The following is a 19,005-nucleotide window of genomic DNA, read 5'->3' on the forward strand; positions in this document are numbered from 1 at the left end:
ACAATATTATTGAGAAAAATATAATAAAATTTAAAATAAAAAATATATATTTTCAAGAGTAATAAAATGTATATCTTCTATTATATTACAAAAAAACATCAGACAAATATATTAAACAAGTAATATTCTAACAATCTATCTATACATTATTAAAAGCCAAAGAAAAAGGCACCATATTAATACAAGTGGTGGCCTAGATAAAAGTTACATGGCATAATTAGTTAATAACAAAAAAATTATTTATTGAAAATTAACAAAGAAATTAACTACTCAAATATTAGTGAGGGTGGGGTATATCGAATTGACAAATAAAATGACAATTAAAATTTATTAAAGCAATACGGTCTAATAGTATCAAACAAGAATGATTATAATTTAGTTTTTTCTTTTTAATATTGACCGCGCATCGCGCGGGTACGACTACTAGTATAACTTAATGACAATGAGGAGCATTAATAGTGAACGCAGCCTTCTCGTTCTGGTTTTCTTGCTTGTTTCATTCTCTGGTATATCTATATATATATATATATATATATATATATATATATATATATATATATATATATTATATGAGCTCTCTTCTTTCCTTCTCCCTTTCATTGATCTCATCTCCTTTTCTTTTTCTCTTTTTTTTTCAATATGCTTTTGAGATTCTTTACCAGAAAAGAAAAGTGGAGTTGGAGAATTCTAGTAGGACCTTCTCTCGGAGGTGGAACCTTGGAGCAACGGTAAAGTTTGTCTCCGTGTAACCTATAGGTTACGGGTTCGACCGTAGAAGCAGCCACTAAAAATTGCATTAGAGTAGCTGTCTACATCACACCCTTGGGTGTGAATCTAGCGAGTGGCGAAGCCAGGAATTTCCTCAAGAATGTTCAAACTTGAAAAAGTGCAGCCCGGTGCACTAAACTCCCGCTCGGGGTCCGGGGAAGGGGCGGACCACAAGGATCTATCGTAAGCAGTCTTATCCCGGCTTGAACCTGTGACCTCCTGGTCACATGGCAGCCTTTACCAGTTACGCCAAGGCTCCCTTCCGTACTTGAAAGAAGTAAAATAAATTTCCCACAAAGGGTATTCGATATATGTTATATGCATCTAAAATCTAATATTTTACTTATATACACCGTATAATTTTTCGTGACTTAGACCACCCTTAGCAAAAGGTAGCTTCGCCCTTGAATGTGGCCCTTCCCGAATCCTTCCCCTGACCCTGTATAAACGTGGGATACTTCTTACATCGGGCTACCTTTGCCCTTCTTTCGGTTAATTTTTTGAGAACTTTTCCTCCTTGAGGATTGACTCCAATTACTCTTAAATATTTTCAATGTTCAAATGTTGATCAAAATCTTGAAGCAAGTGTTCTTATTAACATCTTTTCATGGTACTAAATGCAGTGATGCAAGTTAACCATGCATTGGAACCAGGCCAGCTGAGGAAAGTGTTACTACTCAAGAAAGACATGTTGGTGAGTACAGAATAGGGCCAACATCATGTTCAAAAGACAACATTACAGTAAACCAAGGTCCCTCAGGGACACTTCTGAATGGCATTCCAACATACACAGTCATTGTCTCGAACGCGTGCTTCTTTGAAAGCTGTAGCAGCATCTCCAACATTCACTTGAGTTGTGGCTGGTTCAGTTCAGCAAGACTCATAAATCCTACAATTTTCAGGAGACTTGCTTATAATGACTGTCTTGTCAATGACGGAAGACCTTTAACATCTGGACAAACAATTACTTTTCAATATTCCAATACCTTCAGTTATCCTCTTGAAGTTTCTTCTGTTACCTGCAGCTAAAGATGGTTTTGTAGACAGAGGCGGAGGTAGGATTTTAGTTCTATGGATTCATATCTACTATTTATTGCAATTTTAATAATTTTTTACACATAAATTTGCGCTCCGCGTCCCAGTAATTCTATGTTGCATTCGCCCCCGTTTGTAGAATCTATTAGTATGAGTATATTGTTGAAAATGTCAAAAACAAATTTGTCCCACATCGGTGGGTAGAAGATTTTTGGTTGGGATTTTCCCTATAAAAGAAGGCCTAATGTTTAGGATTTAAATACACCTCTCATTTGCCTTCTTATCTGTTTAAGGCATTTGTATCTTCTCTTTTTAGTATTATTTCACTTGTATTTTTGGAGTGGAATAAAATATTGGTTGTGTCCGAGGAGTAGGCAAAGTTGGCTGAACCTCGTAAATTCTGGTGTTCCTTTTATTGTTGCTTTATTGTCTTATTTATTATTTAGTGGCTGCCATATTTTTTTGGTATAGTAGTTGTGACTTATTCACACTATATACATTTGGCTTCCTCAACAATTGGTATCATAGCCAATGTACTGTTTAAGTATGTTATGTGGTTACAGCCTAATCTTCCACATCAGAAAAGATTTATCTGGGTAACTGAGTCAAGGTTCTATCCGAGTATGCTCTGTGGTTGCAGCTTGGTCTGATCTTCCACACCAGAAAGGAAATAATCTTGATTTGTGTCGTCAACTATTAAATAATATTTGTGTCAAAATGGGAGATAATAAACAAGAAGAATCTACATCAAGTGTCAGCAATACGTCATCATTGGCATCTTCGCTTATGACAAGAATTGTGTCAAATGCGAAATTTGCGGTAGAAATTTTTGACGGGTCCGGACATTTTGGGATGTGTCAAGGCGAGGTTCTAGATGTCCTTTTTCAACAAGGGCTAGATCTTGCCATTGAAGAAAAGAAACCAGACGTTATTGGAGAAGAAGATTGGAAAATTATCAACCGTGTTGCATGCGTTACCATTCGATCATACCTTGCTAGAGAGCAGAAATATCCCTACACAAAGGAAACTTCTGCAAGTAGATTATGGAAAGCACTGGAGGATAAATTTTTGAAGAAAAACAGTCAAAATAAATTGTACATGAAGAAGAGACTGTTTCACTTTACCTATGTTCCTGGTACCACGATGAATGAACATATCACCAGTTTCAATAAGTTGCTCACAGATTTGCAAAATATGGATGCAACTTATGATGATGGTGACTTGGCCTTGATGTTGTTGGCGTCACTTCCTGATGAGTACGAGCACCTTGAAACTACTCTACTCCATGGAAATGACGAAGTTTCTCTCAGAGAAGTTTGTTCGGCTCTGTATAGCTATGAACAAAGAAAACGAGAAAAACAGAAGGGCGGAGAAGTAGAAGCACTGTTTGTGAGGGGTCGTCCTCAAAATCAAACGAGGACAAAGAAAGGAAGATCTAAGTCAAGATCTAAACCCAGCAAAGATGAATGTGCCTTTTGTCGAGAAAAGGGGCACTGGAAGAAAGACTGTCCGAAGTTGAAGAATAAGGCCAAACATAACAATGGAAAGGCCATTATGGATTCAAATGTAGCTGATTGTGATGATTCAGACTTCTCATTAGTTACAACAGAGCCATCAACATCATCAGACATATGGTTGATGGACTCAGCTTGTAGCTATCATATGTGTCCCAATAGGGACTGGTTCGTGGAATTTCAAGAAGGAGAATATGGAGTCGTCCACACAGCGGACAACAGCCCTCTTACCTCATATGGCATTGGTTCAATACGATTGAGGAACCATGATGGAATGATCAGAACATTAACATATGTTCGATATGTAGCGGATTTGAAGAAGAATCTTATCTCTGTGGGAGCCCTAGAATCAAAAGGGTTCAAAATCATTGCAGAAAATGGAGTGATGAGAGTATGCTCTGGTGCACTGGTGGTAATGAAGGCTAATCGGAAGAACAACAACATGTACCGCTATCGTGGTAGTACAGTTATTGGGACATCGGCAGTGACGTCCAGTGACGACAAAGTGGCAGAAGCAACCAGGCTATGGCACATGCGCTTGGGACATGCTGGAGGAAAATCCTTGAAGACTCTATCAGATCAAGGATTGTTCAAAGGAATAAAGACTTGTAACTTGGAGTTTTGCGAGCATTGTGTCAAAGGGAAACATACAAGGGTTAAATTTGGTACATCAATCCATAATACTAAAGGCATTTTGGATTATGTACACTCTGATGTTAGGGGTCCTTCCAAAACACCTTCATTGGGTGGGAAGCACTATTTTGTAACCTTTGTTGATGATTTTTCCCGAAGAGTATGGGTGTATACAATGAAGAGCAAAGATGAAGTGATGGGAATTTTTCTCAAATGGAAGACGATGGTGGAAAATCAAATAGGCAGGAGGATCAAGTGTATTCGCACAGACAATGGAGGTGAATACAAAAATGATCATTTCAATAAGGTCTGTGAAAATGATGGCATCGACCGACACTTCACTGTCAGACATACACCACAACAGAATGGAGTGGCAGAACGCATGAACCGGACCTTGCTGGAGAAGGTACGGTGTATGTTGTCCAATGCTGGCTTGGGCAAAGAATTTTGGGCTGAGGCAATTACATATGCATGCCACCTTATTAATCGACTACCATTTGTTGTTATTGATGGCAAGACACCGTTTGAAAAATGGTATGGAAAGCCTGCTGTAGATTGTGACTATTTGCACGTATTTGGCTCGACTGCATATTATCATGTGACAGAGTCAAAATTGGATCCAAGGGAAAAGAAGGCTATTTTTATGGGGATTACTTCTAGAGTCAAAGGATATCGCTTATGGTGTCCTATGACAAAGAAAGTAATATTCAGCAGGGATGTTACTTTTGATGAATCTGCTATGGTAAATAAGGTAACAAGTGAAGATACCAAACAAGATGATGGTGCTTCTAAGCAGGTGGAGTTTGAGGGAAAATTTATTTTTCCTACACAAGAAGCAGAGGAGGAAACAAATGAAGATTACTCACTGGATGGAGAGCCAGTAGAGGTGATTCCAACTCAGGAACCTCAACAACAACTTGAATCAATAGCAACCAGCAGGCCAAAAAGGACAATAACGAAACCTGTTCGTCTCATAGAGACAGTTGCTTGTGCAACCGCAATTGTAGCTGATGATGTTCCTACCATTTATAAAGACGCAGTCCAAAGTTCAGAAGAAGATAAGTGGAGGATTGCCATGAATGATGAAATGCAGTCCCTTCATCAGAATCATACATGGAGATTGGCCAATCTCCCGAAGGGAAAAAAAGCAATTGGGTGCAAATGGGTATTAGCAAAGAAAGAAGGATTTCCTAACCAAGAAGATGTTCGCTACAAAGCAAGATTGGTGGCCAAAGGATATGCTCAAAAGGAGGGAATTGATTATAATGAAGTGTTTTCTCCAGTTGTAAAACATTCCTCCATTCGAATTATGTTGGCTTTGGTACCACAGTTGGATTTGGAACTAGTTCAGATGGATGTAAAAACTGCGTATTTACATGGAAACTTGGAGGAGGAAATCTACATGACTCAGCCAGAAGGATTCAAAGTTGCTGGAAAGGAAAATATGGTGTGCAAACTTGAAAAATCATTGTACGGATTGAAACAATCTTCTAGATAATGGTACAAACGATTTGACAAGTTTATGTTGCAGCAAGGGTACAAGAGAAGCAAATACGATCATTGTGTGTATTTGCGCAAGCTTAAAGATGGTTCCTTTATATATCTTCTTCTATATGTTGATGATATGTTGATAGCTTCCAAGAATTTGGAAGAAATTGATAAGTTGAAGATTCAACTGAAGAAAGAGTTCGAGATGAAGGATCTGGGTGAGGTAAAGAAAATTCTTGGCATGGAGATAATAAGAGATAGACGTTCAAAGAAACTTTGTTTATCTCAGAAAGAATATTTGAAGAGAGTACTACAACGTTTTGGCATAGATGACAAGACTAAGTCAGTTAGTACTCCACTTGCTCCCCATTTTAAGCTAAGTACTACTATGTCGCCAAAGGATGAAGCTGAACGAGAGTATTTGTCAAAGGTACCATACGCAAATGCTATTGGTAGCTTGATGTATGCACTGGTCTGTACGAGACCTGACATTTCACAAGTCGTTGGAGTTATTAGCAGATATATGCATAATCCGGGAAGGGAGCATTGGCAAGCTGTGAAGTGGATTCTACGGTATATTCATAATACTGTAGATGTTGGGTTAGTTTTTGAGCAGGAAGACAATCAGTCTGTAGTTGGATATTGTGACTCAGATTTTGCGGGTGATCTGGACAAAAGAAGATCAACTACTGGTTATGTGTTTACTTTTGCAAAGGCACCAGTTAGTTGGAAGTCTACTTTGCAGTCAACAGTTGCTTTGTCTACAACAGAGGCAGAGTACATGGCTATACAGAAGCTGTGAAGGAGGCAATTTGGCTTCAAGGGTTGCTAAAGGAGCTTGGTATTGGAAACAAAAGTATCACAAGTTTTTGTGATAGTCAAAGTGCTATTCAATTAGCGAAGAACCAAGTTTATCATGCAAGGACGAAGCACATTGATGTTCGATATCATTTTGTACGAGAAATCATAGAAGAAGGTGGAGTCACAGTGAAGAAAATTCATACTACAGAGAATCCTGTTGATATGCTGACAAAAGTGGTGACTGCGGTCAAGTTTCAACATTGTTTGATTTGATCAACATTGTTGAACACTGAAAATTGAAGATGAAGACACAACCAAAATTTGTTATAGAGAGAAAATTGAAGATGTGGAATTTTTGCCAAGGTGGAGATTTGTTGAAAATGTCAAAAACAAATTTGTCCCACATCGGTGGGTAGAAGATTTTTGGTTGGGATTTTCCCTATAAAAGAAGGCCTAATATTTAGGATTTAAATACGTCTCTCATTTGCCTTCTTATCTGTTTAAGGCATTTGTATCTTCTCTCTTTAGTGTATTTCACTTGTATTTTTGGAGTGGAATAAAATATTGGTTGTGTCCGAGGAGTAGGCAAAGTTGGCTGAACCTTGTAAATTCTGGTGTTCCTTTTATTGTTGCTTTATTGTCTTATTTATTATTTAGTGGCTGCCATATTTTTTTGGTATAGTAGTTGTGACTCATTCACACTATATACATTTGGCTTCCGCAATATATATATGCTTGAATAGGGTTAGGTAGATATGGAAATTTTATATTAGTTCATTTCAATTTATCTCCAATTGAAGTGTAGTTAGTTTATTGATTTATAGCACATTATCAGGGATATAGAAGTTTTATATAATTGGATTTCAATTGGTCTCTAATTGAAGTGTAGGTTGATTGATTAATTGCACTAGGCGTATGCATAATTGCATATTATGCATTGAAACCCAACCATCTTACCCAGTCGACAAGTTTTGAGACGAAAATTATCTCTCAAGCCACTTACAATTGGAATAGAATAAAGAAAATCCAACAAAAGCCACTTAAAATTTGAATAGAATAAAAAGATCCCAGAAAATCATATAACGAAAACATCTGTTGATGTTACTTCAAACATATAGGAGATTTATCATATACTATTTTTTTTTAAGTGAAAAGTTAACAATAAGGTATCACAGCTCCAACAGTACGGACATTAGAAGAATATGGCTACAGAAATATGAAGAAACAAACTATATCGAGTTCCATAATGTATACAATGAAGATTTCTGTAGCAAACAATCAAAACTGTTCACTTATTTAAATTTAGAGGCAAAATTACATTCAGTACAAACAAAATGTACTTGCTGCAGACTCGCTAAATCTATTTAGCACCAGTAGCTCCTCTATATATCCTCAGGTCCATTGATATCCTGGAAATTGATGTAACGGCGTTAAATCTAAATCTGCTAGCTCCATTAGGAGTTTAGATGACTGTATTACCTTGTTTGCAATCACAGCACCATCTGGAATTTCTAGCAGCAACAGGAAAGTCAGAAGATGTAAGTCGCTATTAGATTCAGAAATTAACACAAACAAAAATAGGATAATATTGTCGTCAACATGGGAGCATAAGCGAAACAGAACAAATATTTGCTAATTACCTTAAGAGTAACTCCAGATCCAAACCATACATCACCCTAAGCTATCTAGATCAATGATGCTGGGAATAGACTTGAAACGACCTAAGAAGTTGGCCACCTAAGAAGACAAGATAGTAACTGCATTCAGCCAACAGCACTAATCTACTTGAGGAGTTGATGTTAACCTTGTTGAATTCAGGTCCCAACTCGATAGCTGGATTAGACCTGACCGGATTCCGGATAACATAGCCTTCATCAGTCAAGGTGTAAAGATCAGACTGCAAAGACAAAAAGATGAATGAGCACACTACATATCACTTGAGCTAATTGGATTGGATATTATCAGAAATCAACACAATCCCAGGTTGCAATTAAGCAGCAGATCTGAAGTTGCTTTCACCGGAAGGAAACGAGATCGAGGAACATTAACACCAATAGCCCGGTCTAAGAACTGGTGGAATAAAATGGTAATGAGTAATCTTGATCACCAAGAATACAAAAAATATCAAGACTTAATTGCAGCACCAGCAGCAGTTTCAAGTTGAAGAACCTTGACCCCGTCCACCTTGGACGCATGCTAAACAAGCAGAAACTGATACCTTAGGGTTGGGTATAATCTCCATCTTGAGTGCATCTGCTTCTACAAGTCTTTTAATATCATTCAGGTTCACCCACCTGCACAACAGTAAGGATTCAGTCAGCACATGATGCTTCATTGACAAGGAAGTGCCCAATATAAAGCTTAGAGTAGGCCATAAGACTATTCCGACTTACAAGTTGTTGGTGTTGAAAATTTTAAATTTTTCAATTCGTTGACCTGCATCAAGCAAGTGAAAGTTGAACATCAAACTACACAAGGATCACATACCAGAATAAATGAACATTTGCAACTTGACACTAGCTACATATATAACGGAGATGTAGATGGATATATACATTTCAATAATAGATTCTAGTCCAATTAGAGAACTGTATTATAAACCTAAGTCACTTGCCTTTTAATCACTATTACATATAAAGCAGCAAAAGGAAAAACGAGGAAGAAACAGAAGATACAACTCACATGATCATCAGGCACTTGTGCTATTTCCAAAAGCTGCAGCACCACACAAAAGACAAGTTTAATAAGCAATTTGTGCAAAAATAACACACAGATATGATGCAAAAGACATGCAAGCAGTGCCACAACTACCCTGAGTCTCTCAGGAAGCAAGAAAATTAAAATGAGTGCCAGCACATCTGAAGGACTTTCTATATGCAATTCAAAATGATTTGTTTTTAAAAGATCTCAGCTATATATGATTAGCTACAGGAGAAAATTGAAATAACTTTTTAATTATGATTGGAGGCAGCAAATTAAGTTAGTTTAATTAGATGTGTACTTATGGATACAGCTGAAATCACCAAGACTAAAGACCAAATTCACCTTCTTAAGTTCAACCTTAAGATTCTTAGCATTAAACAATGTACTGTTAAAATAATGGGTCCGGATCTACTATTTATTGCAAACTTGCAATTTGTGTATTTTCCATTTAAAAATATCAAAACTATTGGTCTCCAATGAACCCAATGCCGCAACGCTGCATAGGATTAATGCCTAACAGCAAGATCCAGCCTCAGAGTTGGCGTGTGCTTTTCCTTGAGTAAGATCTCATACAAGGACATCGCCAAACTATATTTAACTTTACGGTTACTGACTTTTCATGGGGCCATGTCCAAACTTGGGAGGTAGCAATATGAAGGGTTAGGACACAAAGCATGACCCCAGACCTTCTCCTGTAGACATACTTTAGCTGTTCAAGTGAAGTACACCAGATCTAGGTAGTTTAGTTATACTTGTTTGTAGGTTGTTATCGAAACATCTATGTGCTCCAGATGATACATGGACCGGAATTGCTTCTGAGCTTCAAAGATAAGAATCTAAAACCGAACATAAATTGCATTACCTGTACTTTTCCTTCATATGAGATTAGCTAGGGTGCCACCTTTGACATCAGCTAAAGTTTTGGGTGTAACCTGCAATACTCATCAAGCTGTAACATCGCAGAAACTATATACTATTTTCACCTACGAAGATGCAGTTCTAAAAGAACAATATCAAGTCAATACCTCCATGCAATACTCGTTCTTGTTTTGGATCAAATGATTTAGGATTTCTGCAATGCAAAATTAAGGAAAAGACAATGCACTTTACATGACAATTGACAACAGCTTTTCTGAGAAAATCTTTCATCATTGAGAGATGTCATTAAATATATACAAAAGAACTGTAGCGTAATTAACAATGAAAATTCATAGCAAGGATACTCAAATCAACAATGCAACAAAGACATATTCAGATTGAAAGATATAATAATTAATAGGCAACATTTCAGGCAAACAGTAAATGTAAAAATATCAGAAGAAGGCAATAATTATGAGCACCAAAACCTTTGCTAGTAGTGCATCAAGCTTTCCACTATTCGCCAAAGCAGGGAAAAGTGAAAACATCACCATGACCTGGAGGGTACCTGTATAGGAGAACAATGTACTTGAGTCTTGAGCCAAGTGAATTGACGTGACAATGTTAAAAATTATTTACAACATACTAGTTAAATCTTTAATTAAACCACAAAAATTCAAGCCCCTATAACCTCTGCAGCTTCCATATATAATTCGGAAAAGGGCCAAAACTGGCCCTAACCTATTAGCTTAAGTTTAAAAATATCCTCCGTCCACATATTTTGTAAAAATTACCCTCACCGTTAAAAATTTGGCCTATTCATGCCCCTAACGTCAACTTTTCGGCCCACTCATACCCTAAAAACTAACAGCCCTATTTTGATTAAGAAAAAAAATTATTATTTATTATGTATTAATTTCCTATTGGCTTAAATTAAAACCTCACCCCATATCCACTTATTAGCCTACTCCATCTTAGATTTTCACCCTTCAACACCCACAGATCTCCCTCTCCATCTCAGATTTTCGGCCATAATTTAATTCTTAAATTAACATGTTTTATTAAATCAATTTTCTGAGTGAAATATGGTACTCTTTGAAATTAATGCTTCATTGTAAGATTTTATGGTTTAATAAGTTATTTTTCTGCCAACATTATGTTTGTTGTGCCACCATGTAGCTTTTAAGAGTTAATTGAAATCATATGATCAATACTTTACGTCATACAACTTTCACCTGAATATATGAACACTAACAGAGTGTCAACAATAATGATCATTGAGCATTTGCAATATTTTTGTTGTATATTTCCTGACAACTCTGCATCCAATTTTGATTATACCAATGATTATGGTTTCTGCTCGGACCTCGACCTTTTTCTTCTTCATTGGCTTACCATAGTCTGAACACTCGACCATGTCCATAAATTAAGCTACTGGTCTTTGAATGTGAGTGTGTTTATTTTAATTTAGGTGAGTCTTAAGTTAGGCCAATGGGATGATGACACATGGAAATTAATTAAGCTTTTTTTGCCTAACAGGGTCTTTAAAAGTTGTATGACGCAAAGCATTGGTGACAAAAAATTTTGGTTGTCTGAAAATAAAACTTTAATGATGTTTGTAGTGATTATTCAAATAGAGTGCAAGGTCAAAAAAAGGATGAGAAGAACAAGAAGAATATGAACGCGCACATACGCTAGAAGGGGGGTGGGGAGGGTGGAGGGGGTGGGGGGGAGAAATTTTTTGAGATGGGGGGTATTATTGTACCAACTCCAATAGTCTAGGGGTAGTTTTGACCTTTTTTCTGTTATGACATGTGGAAATTAATTAATTTTTTTTATCTAACATGGTCGTTAGTCGTAAGGGCATTCTTGAGCCGCAAAAGATAACGGTGAGGGCAATTTTTTCAAAATAGGTGGACGGAGGGCATTATTGTACCAACTCAAATAGTCTAGGGGCAATTTTGGCCCTTTTTCGTATATAATTTTAACAAAAAAAAAAATTGCCAGAAAAGAAGTGTAAGTCGGAATTTTCTTAGCTTTGGTTATTGCATTTAAACTGCTAACCATACATGTATCCTAGATTTTAAGTAGGATCTTTCTTTGTTTAATATTTTGGGAATTTTTTCCTCTTGATTACAATTAATTTTTCTAACTATTTTGAATGTTCAAGTGTTCTTATTATTAGTAATATCTTTTTATGTTACAGTGATTCAAATAAATCATGCATTGGAACTAGCTAAGGAAGGTGGTGCTATTCAAGAAAGAGCCCTAATTCCCATGCAAAAATATATTATCACTCCTGCTAAGGAATTACTAGACCTGCCTGGTAAGACATAAATCCCTCATTAAAATTATTCCTATTTTGTGATAATTAAGAATCTTTTGCTTGCTCCAAATAAAGTTGAGATCTTTATATACACGGTTATTTTTTATTTTAACTATATAATAAGTGAAGGTTTTTGGACGACCAAGGGTAAAACTGTCATTTAACTCAATTAGTTCTGATGTCTTTTCACTGACACGTGTTTCTTATTTGCGTGATGGCTGGCTTCACTTTGTGGTGTTACTTACGATTTAGGAACATGTATGCATTCCTGCTTTGGGGATTTTACAACTTCCCTTTTGGAATTCCATAGAAAATATTTCGCTCCATCTTTTCTTCTGCTGTCTTCTTTCCTCTTTTGGTGAGTTTTGTTGTTCTTCTTCTTCTCCTTTGCTTATTGGTTTTTTACTATTCTTTATCTTTAATGTTTTGGGCCTTTTGAAGGTGGAAATTGTTTCTAATTACTTACATACCATGAATAAATCAAGAAGACCGAATTAAGAAATATTAGGAGTCTTGACTGTTGGTTCAAATAATCTATGTCAGCAACTATTATTTATTTTTATGCTTCATTCGCCGAATTCTGAATGGATTTTTTACTGACTTTTTGGCGGTCTTTCTTCATGTTCTCTATACGGATTCTGTGCATGATGGGAGTTTCAGCAAGAGTACATATAGACTTGTAGCCTGGTGTTTGGTGATAATTTAATAACTATTTATGTTGCTCTTTACCTTTTACATGTAGTTGATATATTTGCTTATTTTGTGTTTGAATTGGTACCTACAACAACAACAACAACCTAGTATAATCCCACTTAGTGGGGTCTGGGGAGGATAGTGTGTACGCAGACCTTACCCCTACCCCTGGGGTAGAGAGGATTGTTTCCAAATAGACCCCCGACATCCTTCCCTCCAAGAACTTCCCACCTTGCTCTTGAGGAGACTCGAACTCACAACCTCTTGGTTGGAAGTGGGGGTTGCTTACCATCAGAGCAACCCCTCTTGTCATTTCTTGGTACCTAAAGTTGTAAAATTACATCATTTCATAATCTAATATAATCTTCCTTGAATTTTTCTCTATTTTCTTAAATTTTCTTTGTATTCTCAGCCATGCATGTCTTTAAATCAATTTTTTTAGAAAAGAATTTTTGGACATCTTGAGCTTTTGGGTAGTTTTTTATTGGATGTTTTGTTGAATTTGCTCATGTGTATTTTATTTTTCTGCAATTAATCAATTTAATTACACCGGACAGTTTGGAATTTTCATTAAGCTGTATAGTTTTGTCACTATTTCAATGTTTTCTTTCTAAGATGAATTTGAGTTGATTTTTTCTTGAAGATTAATTTGAGTTAGATTTTTGGGAACCTGATTGCTCTTTGAATTTTGATTTTAGCTGCTTATCACAGGCTTTTGAAAGTGGAAGCCGTTCAAGATGGGGAAAAAAGAAATCTATTTCAGCTATAAGAGGCGATTTCTGCACTTTTTTGTTCTAATGTTGCGTGGGTAATTATAATGCAAAATGATTGTGCTTTACATTTCATGTATATAATGTAGGGATGTGTCTACTCCAAGAATAAACTAAATATTAAAATTACGAAATGTAGCCCTTCAGGTGACAATGTTGTATTCCCCTTTAGATATTACATATAACTAAAGATTTGGAGAAATTCAAGCTTGACAAAGAATGATTTCATGTTTGGATTGTTATTGCATATCATTTATAATGGTTTTATACCTTATATTATATACTATTATGCTGTTAAAATAATATACAGATTATATTGATGTAAGCTACTAATATACCCTTATTAAGATAATAGATTCCTTAACAATTCAAAACTTAAAAACAAAGATTATTATTGGTGAAGTGGCTAGAAAGAGGAAGATTTTGTCTACAATGACGAGGATTAGTAGCTTTACAAAATGCAGAGCAAACACTCTGAGGGAAAGCAACATAGTATGCCATACTATGATATTTATAATGGTTTACCTCAAGCTTTCTATATGAAGCAACAATGGAGCTAAAATCAGCAGTTTTGTGAGAGGGTTGTGGGTATCAACTTCCCAAATGAGCCCATTTGTGATTTCTAATTTTTCTAACCTCTATTTCATTTGTTATTTCTGGTAAGCTTTTCCCTTTTCTTCCTTTGTTGCACTGATTTTTAGCCATCCCTTTTGGATTCCTTTGAAATTTTGTGCACTTTTGCTTCAATTTTGGTGTTCTTAATCTTTCTCATAATTTCTTGCTAGATATCTTACATGAATGTCAGTAATTATCTGATATGCACATGCGTGTTTGAAATTAGATAGCTGATACATGTAATTGTGTATTATTTTTGAATGCACGTTGATGTCTTCTCGCCTTTTGAAACTAATTAATTACTTAAAATTGAAACTTCTGTGCAAAAATTTATATATTAAGCTTGTTGTTGGAAGATTGAGTCTTCCAGTATCTCCAAAGGGGGTTAAAAATGCAAGAGGATTCAAGTGCAAAAAGGACTCAGTGGAGCCAGTAATTGCAGAAGAGGAGCAGCAAACTCAGAAATGACGAGGTGAAAAGGCTAACCTGAAAAAGCTATTTATCACAGATTTAATATTGATTTTCGGCGGCAAGTCTGTGGATGCAGGTTCACCAGTAGACTGTTCTAGAAATTTTTATGCAATGTCGCCGAGGGTATCATTGGTGTTATAAATTTGGACATTGGTTTAACCGTTTAAGCTATTTGTCTAGGTTTCTTTGTTGGTTTTTTCCCATTGTATGCCATTAATTCCTGTTTCTAGACTACAAATGTATGCATTTTGCTCTTGATATTAATTGCTGAAATTTTGCAGGGATGTTTTTGTGGGGGTTGTACAGGAAGAATGAGGAGAATTTTACGAAGTCAAGTAAGTCTTTGACTCCCTTCGGACTTCTTGTCGTATGTCGCAGTTTATAAATTTTATAAGTATTTTAATCTTGGTGATTATGGTTTCTTCATTAGCAACTTTCATATTTTCTGATTATCATTTCTCTACTCCTTATGCAATTAACCCTATTCAAGTTACATTGCTTCTGTCTTTTTTGTTTTGTTTGTATGAATAAATGCGTTTTTCAGGATTTATTCCTTAGTGTTCTCATTAAAGGTAAGTTTATTAAAAATGTGTATCTGTTCTTCAGAGCATTTTTTCGGATTACAAATATGAATTATGCATTCATGATTCATCCTTTAATCATAATACTTATGTTCAAAATGAGCTCACAAAGGACCGAGCAGAAAAGAAGTTCTGTATATTATAGTTGCATCAAATTTCAACCGAATGAGTATGAAGTTATGATGTACAATAATGAGAAAAAGGAATAAGAAATTATAGACATAGAACAGGAGATTCCATCAGTGAAATGGCCAAAGTGCTTAGGTAACAAATATGTAAACTGCACCAATTGGATATTTTGTCGAATTTTCTCATGCGTGTTTTATTTTCCTACCATCAATCAATTTAATTACATCGAACAATATTCTTGAGATTTTCATTAAGCTGTATAGTTTTGTCACTATTTCGATGTTTTCTTTCTAAGATGAATTTTAGTTGATTTTTTCTTGAAGATTAATTTGAGCTGATTTTTTTTTTCAGGGAACCTGATTGATCTTTAACTTTTGAGTCTAGCTGCTTATTACAGGCTTTTGAAAGTGGAAGTCGCTCAAGGTGGGGAAAAAGGAAAACTGCTTTGACTATAAGAGGTTATTTCTGCACCTTTTTGTTCTAATATTGTGTGTTTAATTATATTGCAAGATGATTGTGCTTTATATATATTTATGGCTTGAGCCGAGGGTCTATCAGAAACAGACTCTCTGCCCTATCGGGGCAGGGGTAAGGTCTGCGTACACATTACCCTCCCCAGACCCCACTATGTGGGATTTTACTGGGTAGTTGTTGTTGTATATATTTATGGCTTGAGATTTTCGGGCTACCATTCATGAGGTTCTTCTTTTACCTTTTTATTAAACATTAAGTTATTCAAGTGACTGAGATCTAGGCTTAAACATCAAGTTTCTGGAGCATTAGTGTAGTTTGAGTTATGGCTGAAAGATATTCTTTTGTAATTTTCTTAATATGTTGATCATTGGCTCAACTCTGGCAGAGGAGTTGAAGGATTTTCTGCCAGTGCTAAAATATTCATTAGAGCATACTATTTGGTCGAGAATCCAGTATTCTCGCGTTTTCCCTTGAGTGGAATTGAGGTTTTTTCTTTCTTTCTAATGTTGTCGTATTTGTCACATGTTGATTGTTGTGTGTGCTTATTGTGCCTTGTGTGAATGGGGTTATCAAATAGTTTCTTGTATAATTAATCAGTACAAAATTGATTTTTATACTAACAAGTATCTTACATCTCTTTTTCCATTCCTCCATTTTTAATATTTCTTATGGAATGTTGGTAATGGTGTTTTGCAAAATCGGCCGGAGGAAACTGATGGAGCATTATAGGACCCTAAATTATATATAAAGGACATGGAAGTTATGTTCCCAAGTACTTATTTACTGCTTCCCTTTTTTCTTTTATTGTCCTTTGAGTATCGCTTCCATTTGCTTTCTATTTGTTACAAAGTTTATTCTTTTTGGTTTCTAAAGACTATAATTTTGATTTCCATCTGTTTATTCCATTTACTTTTTGTATGATACAATGTTGAGCTAATTCAAGTTTTATTCAAATGAATTTACTTGGTAATACTATTGATTACAATAATACTGAAAAACAGTGCATAGAAAAATATTTGACAGCTACACTTACTCAAAAACAAAAAAAATCAACGACTACTGCGTTGAGGTACTATTTATTGCGAATATCTTTATATTATATCGAGAATGAAAAAAATCAAAAGCATTTTTAGTGTTTAGTAAGATATGAATGGATATCTACATAATTCCCCGTATTTGGCAGTTGTTTAAGGTTTGGGTTTGAACTTCAACTTAGTAAAATACTCTCTGAAGCTCGACTAAAATGAATTCGATCACTGTGCTTTTACTGCATATTACCTTTTCATATATTTTATTCTTTCATCCTTCAGTCTTGGACCAGGTAAGCCTCACATGCTTATGGTTCTTACTTGAGATAGGTCAGATAGTTTAATGCAATAAAAGTCGCAACAAAGGTTAGTCTATTTTGTCATATTCCATCATACCACATATTATATTTAGATATTAATCTTTAAAAGCATGCAAAGAGATTAGTGGTTGCATGGTGATTGAAATAGTATAGGTCTGCAATGCTATAATTAACATTATTAGGGAGAGTCCCAAGTACAAATAACCTCACATAACACCCCTCCTCCCACATACACACACAAAAAAGTAACATACAATGTTTCATATGTGTTCCAAATATAAATAAAAATACTCTTACACGTAATTTGTAAAGAAATTTACAAAAATTGAGAATGAATCTGATGAATAAATGATGACAAGTTCATCCCAGGTAAATGAGAAAGAGATAAAAGAAAGATATGTATGTTGTTATTAATTTATATAGAAAGATAGTGGTCGGAAATCTTCCTGCATGTTCTTATTCACAACAACAAACATACTGAGAGTCTAGAGCATGAACAAATGAATATTTACATTTTGTTTTATCAAAATAATGAAGTTGTAGAAATCACAATACAAAATTAAATGCTGAAATATGTACAGTGGTTACTTATTTTAGAAGATGTTTGATCTTACTGTCTCAAAGTTTCTATATTGTCAGAAGTTCTGTTGTTAAATTTGCTTCATTTGAAATACCTTATTTGCAAGTTTTAGTCAAAACACGATATTTAGCCTTGCTCGGCTCTGCAACTTACTCTCATCAATTACTCTTGCTTAATTTTATGTCTCTGTTGGTGAAGATTGCTCGTTTTCCCTCTTTTCGTGTTTAGTATTTGATATTTACTGAAGGCATAACAGATATTGTGTTGTTCCTTGTACAAATAAAAAAAGTATGTTGATGGTTCTTGTATATCCACTTTTTATGCTCATTAGAGCTTTTTTTTTTGTCCGTGTTGGATACACAATGTAGTCTGCTAACAAGAGAGGGTCTTGAAGGTTGTGAGTATTGAGCTAGCTGTAGGCATGGAAGTGAGAAGCATAGCCAGAAACTTTTTGTTTGATGTTCCAAAGCTGGACATATTAGATGAAAATGCTTCTACCTGCAAGAAAATCCAACCTAAGGCACGAGTAGCAGTGGTGATTGATATCATACGAAAGACTTTGATCACTGATAAAATAGATATGGAAGACTTGGATCGATGTTGCACAAGCCAATAATAGGTTTTTCTGCCAGCTCGTGTGGGGAAAAACTACAGTTCTCATTTCTGAAAAATGTTTTTGGGAATTTGGATTCTGGTCATTGATCCGCTTACTCCACGGGGAGATGGACAGAATGTTTTGATTTGGTATCTTTGATATCCAAATTAGTGAAAGCATTCATGTGTTCATATGTAGTAGTTTGACTAGAAATGATCAGTCAATCGGTTGGAAGACAAATGTGGCGATTTAATTCAAATATGGGCGTGTTTAGATGAGAAACCCAAAGAGACATTTGCAATTTTTCCTATATCATATTATTTCAGCTGAATGAATGGAATTTTAGAGCCTATATTCGACGTGTTGATGTTCCTTTTGGGCCAGTGCATAGCGCGGGCAACCATATCTAGTATGGTTGTATACATGATTATATACATTGTATATAAATGATGCATATATAGTATACATATACGGCCTGTTTTTAGTTTAAGCGATCAAGTAGTCGGCTATTTAATTAAATCTTCAATAATAATAGAAAAAGGTTCCACGAGAGCTTTTGCCTATATACCGGTGACCCTATGTTTTTCCAAAGTGCCTTAACTAGTTGTTGGAAAAAATTAAAA

At 35.4% G+C, this 19,005-nt stretch overlaps 1 protein-coding gene and 2 long non-coding RNA genes across 4 annotated transcripts; 1 reads left to right on the forward strand and 2 right to left on the reverse strand.

Annotated features, from left to right (window-relative positions):
- Positions 1-7,885: 7,885 nt before the first annotated feature.
- On the reverse strand, positions 7,886-8,796 carry LOC109212290 (UTP--glucose-1-phosphate uridylyltransferase-like). Its single transcript, XM_019375923.1, has 4 exons — positions 8,727-8,796; positions 8,633-8,675; positions 8,458-8,533; positions 7,886-8,136 (listed from the first exon to the last, which is right to left on the reverse strand). The coding sequence occupies exons 1-4, from the start codon at positions 8,794-8,796 to the stop codon at positions 7,930-7,932; spliced, it is 396 nt and encodes a 131-aa protein (XP_019231468.1). The 3' UTR covers positions 7,886-7,929.
- A 126-nt stretch (positions 8,797-8,922) lies between these two features.
- Positions 8,923-10,014, reverse strand: LOC109212299. Its single transcript, XR_002065834.1, has 3 exons — positions 9,968-10,014; positions 9,805-9,874; positions 8,923-8,954 (listed from the first exon to the last, which is right to left on the reverse strand). It is a non-coding gene; the product is annotated as an uncharacterized LOC109212299 (long non-coding RNA).
- Positions 10,015-12,345: 2,331 nt separating this feature from the next.
- Positions 12,346-18,741, forward strand: LOC109212296. 2 transcript variants are annotated; one of them, XR_002065833.1, is made up of 6 exons: positions 12,346-12,484; positions 13,518-13,627; positions 14,561-14,676; positions 14,957-15,010; positions 15,737-15,843; positions 18,156-18,741. It is a non-coding gene; the product is annotated as an uncharacterized LOC109212296 (long non-coding RNA). The 2 variants fall into 2 exon arrangements; XR_002065832.1 differs by having other exon boundaries at positions 13,518-14,676.
- Positions 18,742-19,005: the final 264 nt, after the last annotated feature.

The sequence above is a fragment of the Nicotiana attenuata genome, unplaced genomic scaffold (genome assembly GCF_001879085.1).
Source record: "Nicotiana attenuata strain UT unplaced genomic scaffold, NIATTr2, whole genome shotgun sequence".
NCBI classification, from domain to species: domain Eukaryota; kingdom Viridiplantae; phylum Streptophyta; class Magnoliopsida; order Solanales; family Solanaceae; genus Nicotiana; species Nicotiana attenuata.

Bases quoted from the DNA above. Each gene is read 5' to 3' on its own strand.
- LOC109212290 (XM_019375923.1), bottom strand. From the start codon at position 8,796: ATGTATATATCCATCTACATCTCCGTTATATATGTAGCTAGTGTCAAG. The intron at 8,676-8,726 runs GTATGTGATCCT...TGCTTGATGCAG, and splicing joins GCAAATGTTCATTTATTCTG to GTCAACGAATTGAAAAATTT. The intron at 8,137-8,457 runs GTATCAGTTTCT...TTGTCTTTGCAG, and splicing joins AGATTATACCCAACCCTAAG to TCTGATCTTTACACCTTGAC.